This window comes from Leuresthes tenuis, unplaced genomic scaffold (genome assembly GCF_036924035.1).
Source record: "Leuresthes tenuis unplaced genomic scaffold, fLeuTen1.0.hap1 SCAF_24, whole genome shotgun sequence".
Taxonomy (NCBI): Eukaryota; Metazoa; Chordata; class Actinopteri; order Atheriniformes; family Atherinopsidae; genus Leuresthes; species Leuresthes tenuis.
The window spans coordinates 3309729-3323253 of NW_027325378.1; the positions used below are offsets into that span (position 1 = coordinate 3309729).

The 13525-nt window shown below is 42.5% G+C and overlaps 1 protein-coding gene across 4 annotated transcripts in view; it reads right to left on the reverse strand.

Moving 5' to 3' along the window:
• Window positions 1–13525, reverse strand: part of LOC140284920 (dnaJ homolog subfamily C member 13) — a 30797-nt gene that overhangs the window by 10977 nt on the left and 6295 nt on the right. For 2 of the 4 annotated variants that reach the window (XM_072378947.1, XM_072378950.1), the window contains exons 3-25: window positions 11531–11606; window positions 10951–11100; window positions 9843–9884; window positions 9559–9759; window positions 9245–9451; window positions 8008–8103; window positions 7747–7838; window positions 7394–7560; window positions 6723–6802; window positions 6474–6643; window positions 6337–6369; window positions 5668–5767; window positions 5485–5592; window positions 5220–5375; window positions 4330–4386; window positions 4114–4235; window positions 3959–4034; window positions 3675–3770; window positions 3427–3567; window positions 2599–2616; window positions 1495–1577; window positions 338–491; window positions 50–153 (exon numbers count right to left, since the gene is read on the reverse strand). In XM_072378947.1, coding sequence (XP_072235048.1) covers window positions 50–153; window positions 338–491; window positions 1495–1577; window positions 2599–2616; window positions 3427–3567; window positions 3675–3770; window positions 3959–4034; window positions 4114–4235; window positions 4330–4386; window positions 5220–5375; window positions 5485–5592; window positions 5668–5767; window positions 6337–6369; window positions 6474–6643; window positions 6723–6802; window positions 7394–7560; window positions 7747–7838; window positions 8008–8103; window positions 9245–9451; window positions 9559–9759; window positions 9843–9884; window positions 10951–11100; window positions 11531–11606 — 2529 coding nt within the window. The remainder of the gene's footprint in view (window positions 1–49; window positions 154–337; window positions 492–1494; window positions 1578–2598; window positions 2617–3426; window positions 3568–3674; window positions 3771–3958; window positions 4035–4113; window positions 4236–4329; window positions 4387–5219; window positions 5376–5484; window positions 5593–5667; window positions 5768–6336; window positions 6370–6473; window positions 6644–6722; window positions 6803–7393; window positions 7561–7746; window positions 7839–8007; window positions 8104–9244; window positions 9452–9558; window positions 9760–9842; window positions 9885–10950; window positions 11101–11530; window positions 11607–13525) is intronic. The other 2 variants (XM_072378949.1, XM_072378948.1) reach the window with 2 other exon arrangements.

Sequence of the window (13525 nt, forward strand, 5' to 3'; positions counted from 1 at the left end):
GGAATTGTTGCTGAAAAATTATATTTCTGTAGCCAGGGTGAAATCTTACGATCTCTTGATGGCACTCGATTCTTCATTTTCATCCTCCTCCAGCAGCAGACGCAGGTAATAATCCCCGATCCTTATCTCGTCTGAAAGGCACTCATATTTCACCTGAAAAAAGAAGCCTCAGCTTTGAATGCCAAACATTTACATGTGTTAGAATTAAATCTGCATCCTTCTATGGGTTTAATAACAGTGCCTGCTTTTGCACTGCACCCCACAGTTTACATGCAACTTGACTGTAATGCCACTGATTTGTAAGATATAAATGAGAAGCATGATGAGTGCAGCCAACCTCGAACTCCTGGTGGTTCCAGGAGATGACTGTGGCGTTGCCAAGTTCACGGTCCACACCGAAAGCGCGCATCTCCCCCTCCAAAGCGTCCCGCAGCTCCTCTCTGGTTTTAAGGTTCCAGATGAGGTTGGAGCGCGCGTGGTCAAGCTGGAATCTTAAAAAGTAGGGCAGGAAAGCAGAATGAGAAAAACACTGATGGTTTCTATTAACGCAGCAGCTGCACTGTGTCCAGCAGAAGCTCTGAATGTTTCACATTAACTAAGACAGTCAGCGACATGAGCCTGAAGCTCGAGTCTTAGACACTGAGCTCTTTAAAGGGGAACTCCGGTGTTTTTAAACCTTATTTCTGGCATGAAATACGTTCTTCTACTCACTGAGAACAGTTTGGTGAAAGTCGGCGTCCTTCTGAAGATATTTAGATAACTGGAGATCCATATAACGGAGTGAACGGGGCTTAGAGGATGCAGCCTCTAAATAAGGCATTATCTGTCTTTATTTCACCAATACTTTAAGAAGAATGAATGAATGAACGTGTGCTATAGCTCTGTTAGCTCATAGCTGCTGTTATGTGGCTACTTGCAGCTACAGGAGAGCTAACGGAGGGATTTCTACACAGGCACTCTACTGGGCCCACTTCATCCACACGCCCCCCTGCAGCACAGCTCATTCACTCCGATAAGAACGTCCATCTTACTCAAAATCTGATAAATATCCTGCCATGTTGCACAAAACTATCAGCAGCAAACTCTGTGTGAAGTTAGCCGACTGTCACAGAGCACGGAGTGAATAAACTGTGCTGCAGGGGGCCGTGTGGATGAAGTGGTCCCAGTAGAGTGCCTGTGTAGAAATCCCTCCGTTAGCTCTCCTATAGCTGCAAGTAGCCACATAACAGCAGCTATGAGCTAACAGAGCTATAGCACACGTTCATTCATTCATTCTTCTTAAAGTATTGGTGAAATAAAGACAGATAATGCCTTATTTAGAGGCTCTAAGCCCCGTTCACTCCGTTATATGGATCTCCAGTTATCTAAATATCTTCTGAAGGACGCAGACTTTCACCAAACTGTTCTCAGTGAGCAGATGAACGTATTTCATGCCAGAAATAAGGTCTAGGTTTAAAAATACCAGAGTTCCCTTTTAATGCAACTATTTCTTACCTATAATAGAAAAGCTCCCAGTTTGCTTCAATCTTTATTCTTTGCCTTCTCTTTCTCAGGATGACAGGCTTCAGGTTTGGATTCTGAAATCAAACGACAAAGCAAACCCCCTTTTTGTTTATTATCAGTCATTTTTCACCACATTAGACTTTTAGCCCTTTTCAGCTTAAAGGGACGTTAAGATGGTGACAACATGAGTAGAACGGCACACATGAAACTGATGATAAGGGACACACACCAACATGGAAAACACATAAAACAAGGTGGGAGGACCACAGGTGAGGGTGTTCTGGGCCATTTTAATTCAGAGCAGTTTTTAAAGCTAACAATGAGCACAGCTGATTGGTGGTTAGCAATGTGACCTCACAGCTGTATCCCCATTCAAATCTCAGCTGTGTTTTCATTGTACTGACTCTTTGTATTTTGGCTTCAAAACAAGATGCACGTTGTGTTAATTCTAAAATAACTGTTGGAGTGAATGTGAGAGGCATTGTTATATGTTTCCTTTACCTTGTAGCACCCTGATGAAGAGTGCATTATCGATCAAATTCATTATTATGTGTCTGTGTAGCCCTGCGATAAGACTTCCAACCCATCCTGAATGTACCCTGCTCCTCACCCAATGACAGCTGGAAAAAGCTCCAACCCCCTTACAACTACAATTAGCACATAGCAGGTTTGGAAAATTAAAGAATGAAAATAAGAAGCACAGGATTTATTCGTCTAGCAACTAGTTCTGCAAAAAAAAAACCCACTCCCAGTTGTTACACAACAGGCGCAGCAGTAGGTTTACATTTTGTGGTGTAATAAAACAATACAGAAAAATTCCCACGCCATTTTAAAATTATGGTACCTCACAAAATAGTGCTGCAGGGGATCTGCTCTGCTAAGGTTTATCTGCTCATCGTGATCGTATTCCTGTCACCATGTAATTTATTGATGTTTGAACACTTTAAACCGTATTTGAAAGTTAATAATATCCAGTTCAGATTCGTCTTTGCAGCTGCTGTTAAGTCATATTCTGGCTGAATGGAAAAATAAATGACAAAAGCCTCCCAAGACGTGACACAAAGATGAAAAACCCCATCAGTTAGTCTTACTTACCAGGTTATTTCTGTCCTGCTGCATTGTTTGACAGCAGAGAAACCAGACAAGACAAGGGAAGGGTGGGGTAGAGACACAGAGAGATTATTGTTCCTCAGATCAAACAGAGATGAATCACAACAAGGGTCACAGGTCACTAACTGTGAAAGTAAAAAGAGACTGATAACCATCACAAATGTGTTTAGATTTTAAAAGTGCTGGATTATCTAATGCTTACAAAAAAAAAAACAATCATTTGCAAACAAACAGCTTACGATGAAGACAAATGGGAGGACGTGATTAGCCAGGGCTCAAAGAAAGCAGGTCGTTTGAAGTATTCAGCACATGAAAAGTGTAGCTGGAGCAGCAGCAGAAGCCCACGCTCATCAAGTCAGGAAGTATAGTTTTGTTAGAAAGTGGAATTGAGTAGAATCAAATTGAAGAGACCCCCCCGAGAGCAATTTGTTCAGATGATGCGACACTTTTTGGCTGAATTTCAAAGCATCCAAACAGAGTTTTCAAAGGGGAAGAAACGGAGACAAATTAATTTTACATCATTTTAATCCAATTCTGCAGCTCGACACGGTGCAGATGTGACTGTAATGGGAGTAAACTGGAGTAGACTCGTATTTCCAGGGAAACTTTTAACGTATCTTGACATTTGCGGTCAATCCGACGTCCGGCAGCACTTCAACTGACGCCGTTTTCCATGCAGAATAACACCAGCAAGAGAAGAGAAGCGTTTGCCTGTGCACTCTGCAGCAGTGCTCAGCGCCAGCCGAACAAAGCAACAGATAAAAGTCAGCAGCAGTAGCTTAACATTGAGTCATCAAACCAAAAAAAGCTCACCTCTTTCTGTGCAATGCCCATCTTATCCCTCCAGTGCATCAGCACCACATCAGCTTTCTCCTTGGCAAACTTCTCCACTTCTTTGGCTGCTTTGCCTGCAATCCGCTGCCACTCAGGCACCTTGTTGCGGTTTAGCTGGTCCTGCAGGAAGCAGGGATGGAAAAAAAAGGATAAGAAATGACAGATATTCTCTCCTGAGTCTATTCTATTCTGCAGAAAATGCTAAATTGTGATGTTTTCTCAGATACCGTGGCGATTTTCAAGTTGTCCCGTATGTGCATTCTGTCCACGTCTTTCTCTGGAACAGCATCAGGACTGTCTAAGTAAGCCAACAAGCCTGTTGGCTGCAAGCACAGACAGGAACGAGACTAATTAAATTGGGAAGAGACTTAAACAAGGTAACTTCTCTGCCAGGAGAGAGCGTGGGCATGAATCCTTAAGTTCCTGTGTCACCATCATTATACTAAGAGCTTCTGGCAGGAGACTTGGACAAGCATCAAATATATGTTTAAAAGCCTGGACTCAGCCTTACCAGGATCCTCTTCAGGAGGTTCATAGCCACAGGGTTCTCAGCTGTCCACAGTCCCACGAGGTGACGACTCAGCTGCCTGGAAGACAGACATCAGAAGTTTAGCGAAGGACAAAAACATTACAAATGACTACATTAAGGTATTTATTAAGCAGGACCTGTTGGTAAGCATCCGCTGGTCTGTACTGATGATGAATAAGGATGTGTGCAGATGCCTTGGCAGAGCTCCTTCACTCAAGGCCAGCTCTTGCATCTTGGTGGCGATTTCTTTGTCTCCCTCCTAAATTTAAATCATATCATAGTTAACAAGCTGTAGAGATGATCCAGTTAGTGTAAGACGGCTGATCTGGAGCACTGCAGACAGAGAAACTCACCTCAATAATAGCTTTCATCACAAGGCCAGCTCCCTTCACTATGGCCATGGAGGGATGCTAGAGATCAGGAGAAAAAGGTTCAAAATGCATGCACCTGCTGTACAAACCCATCATGCTAAACCTATTACTGCTGAGGGATGCCACGATCCGCTTTTTTCACTTCCAATACCGATATCTGAGGTTTAATATCGGCCGATACAGAAAAACAGCATGGAATTATGATAATAAACGGTAATAAACTTAATAAACTTGCAAAGCAAGATCAGACTTGACTTAAACAATTCTTTCCTATTTTTTTAAAACAAATAAAAAGATAAAAATGTCCTGAATTACTTATTTATTTAATATTTATGCACCAGCAAAACAATCTTAACCATAAAAATATAATGAGTGCAATTAGGGATTCAAAATCCAATGTAAAACAAAATATTAAATAATAAAGGAGCTGAACTAGCTTCACTAGTTAAGTTGGTAGACTTTCTAAATAAATAGCAATCAGCTCTTTATATAGTTTAGTGCAAAAGGGAATTAAACATCCATTACAAAAGGATCAGAACAAAACAATAGCTTCTCTAGCTTGGTAAAAACAAAAAAAAACTAAAAATAAATCAGAGGTAGTCGCAATTTCACAAGTTTTTTCACCACTAGAGGGGGCAGAAGGCCCTTGGATGAATGCCAATGCTGGACAGGACAAGGGGAATAAATAAATAAATAAATAAATAAATAAATAAACAAATAATCGGCCGATTGTCACCGATACCCCATCTCGAATTTTCTTCAATATCGGTACCGATATCCGATCCAAATATCGGATCGGTGCATCCCAAATTACTACCAGAACACATCCATGTTCAACAAACTGAACACTCTTCCAGTCCTCAGTCTCCCACCTGAAACAGTTTAAATAATGTTCGACCGTTGGAGGCAACCATCTCGAGCAGCATGTCAAACTGCTGCCCCTCAGTGGTTTCACTGTAGGGGGCGCAGAGGGCAAAGGTTAAGAAGTCCAATAAGGAGCTGATGACCAAAGCTCCCGTTCCGTGGTCCTGGTAAAACAGGAGGAACAAGATTAGGACACTTTTTTAAAACCACAGAGATATTATGTTTAAATAAACTGCTTAAAATCAGGCTTTGGGGCAATAAAAAGTCATGTACCACATTGGTGATGAATTTTTCAAGCAGGTTTTCCAGAAACTTCTTCGAGGACAGAAGCGAGGCCTTGTTCAGCTGCTCCTGCCGCAGGTCATAATCATCGTGCATCGGCTGGAAACAAAGACAGAATCTCAGCCGAGGTTAAGCACATGCCGGCGTGCGCCTCATCGCTGGGGTGACACTTACACACATAAGGGCACAGAGCATGTCCACAGCAGCATGGGTCACACCGTTGTTGTTCCTTTTTAAAGCTTTGACCGTCTTCACGCCCAACTTTTCCCTGAACCTGGAACACACAAACAATGGTGAAGCTGTAAATACACGCAGAAAAATAACCTTCACAGTTATAAAACTAAATCAAAAGGAGGTCTGGGGTTGGACAGACGAAAAATTCATTGCTTCAGAAGTGGCTTGCTGTTGTTTTGCTTATCAACTGTAACGGTATGCTTTAAAGTGGGGAACACCAAGCTACGCCAGCAATGAATCTTTTCAGGAAAACCAATTCTGGCTGATTTGATTTACATAGAACAAGAAATACACAGTAAATACAGTTCCTCTCATACATCTCAGTGACCCTGAAAGACAGCTAGAATATGACAGAGGTGTAAAGAACAGACTGACTGGAGGAAATAATGGAAGACACAAAAACAAGAGGATAAATTCTAATAGTAGAGAGTCATAATAAATTTAATCAGAGCGCCTCCCCACTCAAGTACCTGTCTTTAAGCCTGAGATGAAAGTAGAACAAAGATAAAAGAAGAGAGGGCTGATAGACAGCTAAGAAGGACTCTAGAAAGATCAAGAAGGATTCAGGCAGACAAAGGAGCAGACTGAGATGTATGGATTCATATTTACGCTGCATCTGTGAGTCCAGAGCCTTGACCAGACCTTGGAATGACAGAGCATGCCTGTTACCAGCAGCTCAGCAAAGGCAGATTACATGAAAGAAATAAAAGCAGGTGGGCTGAGTGACATATGTGCTGCAGTCTTACTTAGGCAGCTGGGTGAAAGCCTGGAAGCCAGCCTTGGAGGCCACCAAGCGTCGAATGGCCTGAAAATGGCTTTCCAGCTCTGCGTTAAGAGCCGGCAGCTCGGCCTCTTGGGATAGAAGAGCCAGGATGGCGTTGTTGATGAGCTTCTCTTTGTTCTCGGAGAAAAGGCCCTGAAGAAAAGAAACGACGCAGTGAGAATGCACTCAGACAGATGGACACACAAACTTCCCAGAGGACGAACACACTCACATCTTGAGTAACTGCGTGCAGCACCCCGCTGTAGGATATGTTGGCGTTGAATCTGAACACTGCATCTGCAAAGTTTCCATCTAAGCAAAGCAGGGAGGGGGAAAAAAACTTTAGAAAAGCAGTGTCAGACCACTTGTTTACACAGTATTTGTACTGTACAGTTGGGCTGGAAGGAGGAGTAAAAAGAGGGCTAAAATGAGGGTAATAGTCCATATTTTCTGTGCATTTCAATGAGTATTAGTGTTTCGGTTCATATGTAACAATGTAATAACAGGTAATAACAAGGTTCCCCACGTGCACTGTGCACATGGTACACTTTTATGTTGCAACAAGACATATTCATGCTTCTGATCGTGTGTGTGCAGACTGTAATTTCCCACCATCACCAGATATGTACTGACAAAGAAAGTTCAGCAGATAACAAATGAATATTTCTGTTGAGCCAACTCCAAACAAGATTTTCAGCCCAGTTTTCCTGTTCTAGTCCCAGGTGTAGTGAGCAAGTTGAAAGGAGGGATTTGTGAGACACATCCGGGAGTCAAATACGTTGATGGAGAAGTTAATGAGAGACGTCAGTGGGCCAATGAGAGCAGAAGAGACCAGGTGAGGAGACACAAACTGCAACTGTACACCCAAACCTGCTTAACCATGACCATAAAGCTTTAACTCACTGGGAGGTGCTGCCAGGAATCTGAGATGCAAACTCTCCACCTCTTCATCCACAGGCATGCTCAGCAAACCCCATCTCTGCCCTCTCTGAGTGGGGGCCATCTTGACGCAAACATCCCTGTTGCCTGATGCTCGGACTCCATCGAGCAGGCTGGCTAACAGAGAGTCCCTGCAGACGAACATAGACGTAAACTCAGCTCAACGCCCTGCCAGGGATCAGTGTTATGAGGCACAAATGATGCATGCACAATGGAGGAAAGGCTATGCAGCCAAAGCACATCCCTGCAAGCCAAATAATCCTGTAAATGTGATCAAAAGTACTGAAAAAGTGGGCCCAAAAGTGGGCATTCTGTACCTTTCAGTAGAGGAGTACTTTCTGATCTGACCTCTGATGAATTCAACTGTAAACACCTGAGGGTTGTCTACATCACAGATGAGAGCAAATACCTGAGGGGACATGAGACAGAGCACGACGGTGACAAAAACAACCCAAACGGGGCCGAGTACTCGCACCCAGCTGTTTAACTTACAGCCATGCAGCTCAAACATAAAGAAACATCTTCAGGAGTTCAACTGCACAGAGCCTAAAATAAAAGCTGCTTATGTCGCGACTCACTTCTCCAAAGGGTTTAATGGTGACTATGTTGTACGAAGCTGGGTCTCTCTCCACCAAACAGGTCTCTGTCAAGGCGAGAATACGCTTCACAGGCTCCTGGAAGACAAGGAAGCACCAAGGTCGTAACACAGAACACAAAAGTGGTAAACTGCATTGGAACGGCTGAAAGTGACTGAATCCGATGTGCCCGGGGAAACATGGGCACACCGTGCACACCGTGCACTCTCCTGCAAGCTGGGAGAGTTGCAGAGTATTCTGAAAAGCCAAATAGACCCATAGAATAGATCCATTCACTTTGCTTTATGAGAAAACTGAAGATTTCTTAAGATAAATGTAAATTAAGTTATATTGAAGGCCAACAACAACTACCACAGTGTTGAAAGCTGAGTGTCACCAACTCAGTCTCAGACCAAATGTGAAATACGGTGATAATCTCCTCTTCTGACCCCAAGTTAAAGCAGTGAATAACGAAGAGTTTCTGCAGACCATTATGATTTAAGTGAAGTCGACCTCTCACATTCGGCATATAACCAGTAATCATGTCAATAATTTTAAACTGTTGGACATTTATATGAGTTTCTGTCATAATTTGCTTCTAAGGTACACACAGCTATGTATGCAACAACCTCTGCTTTCCCTAATCCTCTCCTTCTTCATCACCTATCCTCCAAATCTGCCATAAATACATTAACCTTAAAAGGAACATCTTAATCTTAAAAGGACAAAAAAACAAGCAAACTAACACCTAAAATAAATAGCTGCATGTTGCACATTCTCAAGAAGAAGAAGAAGCATCTGATAATATTTAATAATAATAATAATAATAATATTTAAGTGAAGTCGACCTCTCACATTCGGCATATAACCAGTAATCATGTCAATAATTTTAAACTGTTGGACATTTATATGAGTTTTTGTCATAATTTGCTTCTAAGGTACACACAGCTATGTATGCAACAACCTCTGCTTTCCCTAATCCTCTCCTTCTTCGTCACCTATCCTCCAAATCTGCCATAAATACATTAACCTTAAAAGGAACATCTTAATCTTAAAGGACAAAAAAACAAGCAAACTAACACCTAAAATAAATAGCTACATGTTGCACATTCTCAAGAAGAAGAAGAAGAAGAAGAAGAAGAAGAAGCATCTGATAAGTAAGCCCTGGTGCATCTTTGCACCCAACTTTGATGACCATACAGCACCGAGAATTACAGAAAGACGGGCAGAGTGTTCTGACCGGGTGTCGAGGGGTGATCTTCTGCACCACAAACTCGGCCAGAGAAGTGATGCTCTCGTCCGAGCTGTATTTCCCCAACCTGTCTGTCACGAAATCCTCAAAGGTCAGAGCCTCCTTCCTCAGACGAAGAGTGATGCCAATGAAGTTTCCTGCGTGTTCGATGGCGCTGCGGATTATTTCCTCTCTGTTCTCAGAGGCAAACAGATGCTAAGAGACACAGATGTGATGAGAGGTTAGAAAAAAAAGGGCAAAGAAACTCATTAAAACAAAGAACTGAAGCATATGCAAACACATGCAACTCGATGCAAACTTACCAGCCTGCTGAAGCCACCGTAGAGGATGCAGAATCCTCCCTGGTAATCAGAAACCTCGACGAAGCCCTCCACATTTCGGTAGTCATAGGAGCACACCACTCGGTTGGTGTGGGGGTCGATCTGGTCGATGCCTCCAGGTGTCACCTCTAAACTCACAGGTTTCCGTGTGTCACTCCAGTGGTGCTTGTAGCAGTTGTAACGCTGTGAACATTATGCCATTGCAGTGTCAGACATTCAGCACAACTTCTCTCTTTATTAGAAATATTTTAGGTGGCAGTACGTACCCTGCCAGTTATCTTCCCCTCTGAAAACTCTGTTCTGAATCTCTGTCAATAAAAGCACATGAAGGCATCGTGATTACCAGCATAAACGCAAGAAACAGGTCTCAAGGTCACATATTAGCACATAGTTCTTTGCCACTGAATCTAAGTGACTCATTTCCTACCAACAACAACTTACCTGCTGATTCATACTTGTAGTCCACAATAAGCTGCAACGATTAGTCGACAAAAATCGATAACATAATTAGTTGCCGACGTATTTAATTGTCGGTTACGTCATCAAACGTCTTTTTTACACGGTCGAGCTGAACATAATTTTTCATACGGAGTGAGTCATCTCACTTCCTTCCTATCTCTGCTTAGAGATGCATGAGCTTTACGGTAAATAATAACAGGAGATGACCTGTAGAAACAGTGAAATGGCTGCGGCTGAATTATCGTCCTCTCGTCCAAAAGTGTCCAAGTCTGGGAGCATTTCACCCTCGATACCCAGGAAAAAATAGATAGAAACCTGCAAGTTGTGTAAAACCGACCTCAGGTGTCACGGGAGCACGTCTGTCATGCACGAGCATTTGAAGAGGAAGCAGGTTGGACTCACCATGGTGAGATATTTAGCTTGTTAGCGTAGCCTGCTAGCTAAATAAGCAGAGATGTCTTGGATTTTAACATTAAAGTGCAACATTAAAATTGTATTATTCAACTTCACAGTAAAAGTTACAACCAGGCTGTATTTTTTTTTTAAATTGTTCACTTTTTGGTATTGATCTGACTGTTGGTGCATTGCTGTTAGCACTCTTCTTAGCATTTTCAGTTTATGTTAAAAGTCTTGAATGTATCCTTTTTCAGTTTTGGATTGTTTTAATTAGTAATTAACCGATTAGTTGATTAATTGTTTAAATAATCGATGACTAGTCGACTATCTAGACTATATGTTAGTTGCAGCCCTCGTCCACAACAACAGTAAATCAAAGTAATAAGCAAGCTCTGCATTCTGGGAATTTACATGAAGATCAAAATCTGCAGCTGTAAAATATCTCCATATCATCTTTGGAGAATGATGCTTTTATTAGATTTATCAGTCAGTGACACAGCGGTGCACGTTTCTTCTTACCAGGGCTTCTGTGAGGAGCTCTGTCCGGTGCTCCGTTGAGAATTTGAGCGTCTCAGACTTCTTCCCACTCCCTTTGCGGAACGTGAGGCTGAATTCTGTACCCTGACCTTTTCCTACCGGGCCGATGCCACAGATGTCTCCATAAGGCCACTGAGAACAGAGGGCACAACTGTTAAAGAGTCCACTGTACTTAAAACTTACAGTTAACACATCTTATAATGCTACTATACAGCAGAGGTTGGTCTTCAAAGAAGAAATTAGAATTATGTCGTATTATTTAGACACTGCTTATGGCTGCCATAACAGAAAGTGTAAATTACTGCAGCATCTTCATGGAAAATAGCAGAATCCAATCAGTCTGAATGAGTGGCTTAATGTGGGGGTTGTTGCATGTCTCATATGTTTTATGTCAGCGTTAAAATGTGGAGTGAAGGCGGAGCACAAGTTAAAAACACTGTTTCAGCTTTTAGCAAACAGGTAATGCACCTCCAATGGATTTTCAATGGTCACACGGAGCCAAGAACAGAGAGACTACACAGAAGAGGATCCTACGTGGCCACCGGGTGGCATGCATACAGACCTGATTTGTTACTTCTAGCGTGGTCGGGTTGTAAGTGGTAATGCCGTGTGTCCCCACCGAGAAGACGCGCTTGTATCTGCAACACAAAGATTGAGTGAGAAACGTGGCCCACCCAGCACCAACCACACATGCAAGCAACACCTACAACAGCTCAGGCAATGTGCGTTACCATGGCAACCTCGGATGTCAATACAATTGCTTTTGCTTCATTTCTTTCTTTGCTAGATTTTAAAATACAGCTCGCTTGCAGCCTGCTGCGAGACAAAGATGAGTCAAGGACAGGTGATGTCATCGGTACCAGACTCTGTTTCCAGGCATTTCTGTGAGCCAGTGACTGAGATAAGACACAAAGAGAGTGACATCAGCCGCCTGCAAACACTTCACCGGTCACACACCGGAGGGAAGGGCAATAAGATGAAGGTTTCATTCCTGCTCTTACCATTTCATGGTAATGTGCTGCTTTCACTCTTATTCTAAGCCGGCTCTTTGACGAAATTCAAAAGAAAACATGAGCAGTTTTGGAATGAGTCGCTTCTTAACACTAAAGCAACAAACACTAATTTATGGGGACAGTAATGAGCGCGGGGCTTTCTTGCATTGTAGGAAGGAAGTGTAAAATGTGCACGTGCACGAGCACACAGAGACGTCCACCATGTGTGCTGACTTGTGGTTTGGCAACCATTTCATTTGGCCTGTTTTTTCTATTTCACCACATTCTGGAGAGTGATCAGAGGATTGTCTTTGGGTTAAAAAGAGTGTTAATGTGTTAAAGTGTCGTATCTGATGGGTTCATTTAGCACGAAACAGTTCTGTTAGCCTGCACACTGCACATGCTGACTTGGCTCCTTTCCTTTAACACGTCCTCATTAAGCCGTGATGAGAGGTCTGGTGAAGTTAGCATTTAAACAGCTGCTATTCTGTCAAGAAGCAGGCTAAAAGGAAGTATGATTGAGAGCTCGTTTCCTCATAATGCATCACAACTTGTGTGTGAATGACAAACTCAATTAGAAAGGACAGGAAGTGGCCTGGGGCAAGGCCAGAGTGGAACGTACCAATGTCACATCCTTTTAGGGTACGGCTAACATTACAACCATGGTAGGAAAATCAGAGGACGACTGATACATCAGTTTGGCCTGTTCAACTGCACCAAAAACCACCAGAATCTGTGGAATCTGGTGGCTACCGGCAGCCAGACAAACATTAGCTTTGCCTGGAGCTTAATAGTTCATTCTTTAAACACTAGAGTGGGACACCAGCATGCTTATGTTACTTATATTAAGAAAACCAATGCAGCTTCCCCCCCCACTCCTTTTTAAACTAAAAAAAGGATCATAAGTGAGACTGTAGCTCCCTGATTGAACCACCTCTTCTTCTCCACCATACAGACGTTTTGAGGTACAATGCGGCCATGATTCCTCTGATCTCTCAACATTTCTTGACCTTGGTGCCAAGAGGCTGGCTTAAATTGAGCGTCAGTAAAAACCTAGTTAATTATTCATTCGCTGTGGCCTGACTTTATTCAGTTCTATTTTAGTGTGCAGGCCATACTCAAACATCCTTAACCAGTGCGTTTTTAAGCTTGTGTCTCCACACATCCTTTTTTCCAGGGCCCTAATTTTAGGTCCAGAGTTTATCTTCAAATAAAAGCACAAAATGACCAAATAAAAGCACAAAATGACCAATGCACCAATGACTTTTGCTCCCAAACATGTGAGAATCGACCTGCAGACAGCAGCTAAAACTGTTTATTTGACATAACATCTGGATGTGCATGTTACTCTTCACATGGTCATACTGCACAGCGTGTCTTTAATGCTCTTCTTTCCTTCTATGGTTTCATAATACAGTACATTAGGCAACTTCCTGTATCCTGCGCTGGATTCATCACAACTGCCTCTGCTCTTTAAGCAAAAATATGCTCCATTTCTCACAAAGAGCATTAAGCTGCAAATCTGTTATGTTGGACAACAAAACACAATCAACACAAACACCGAA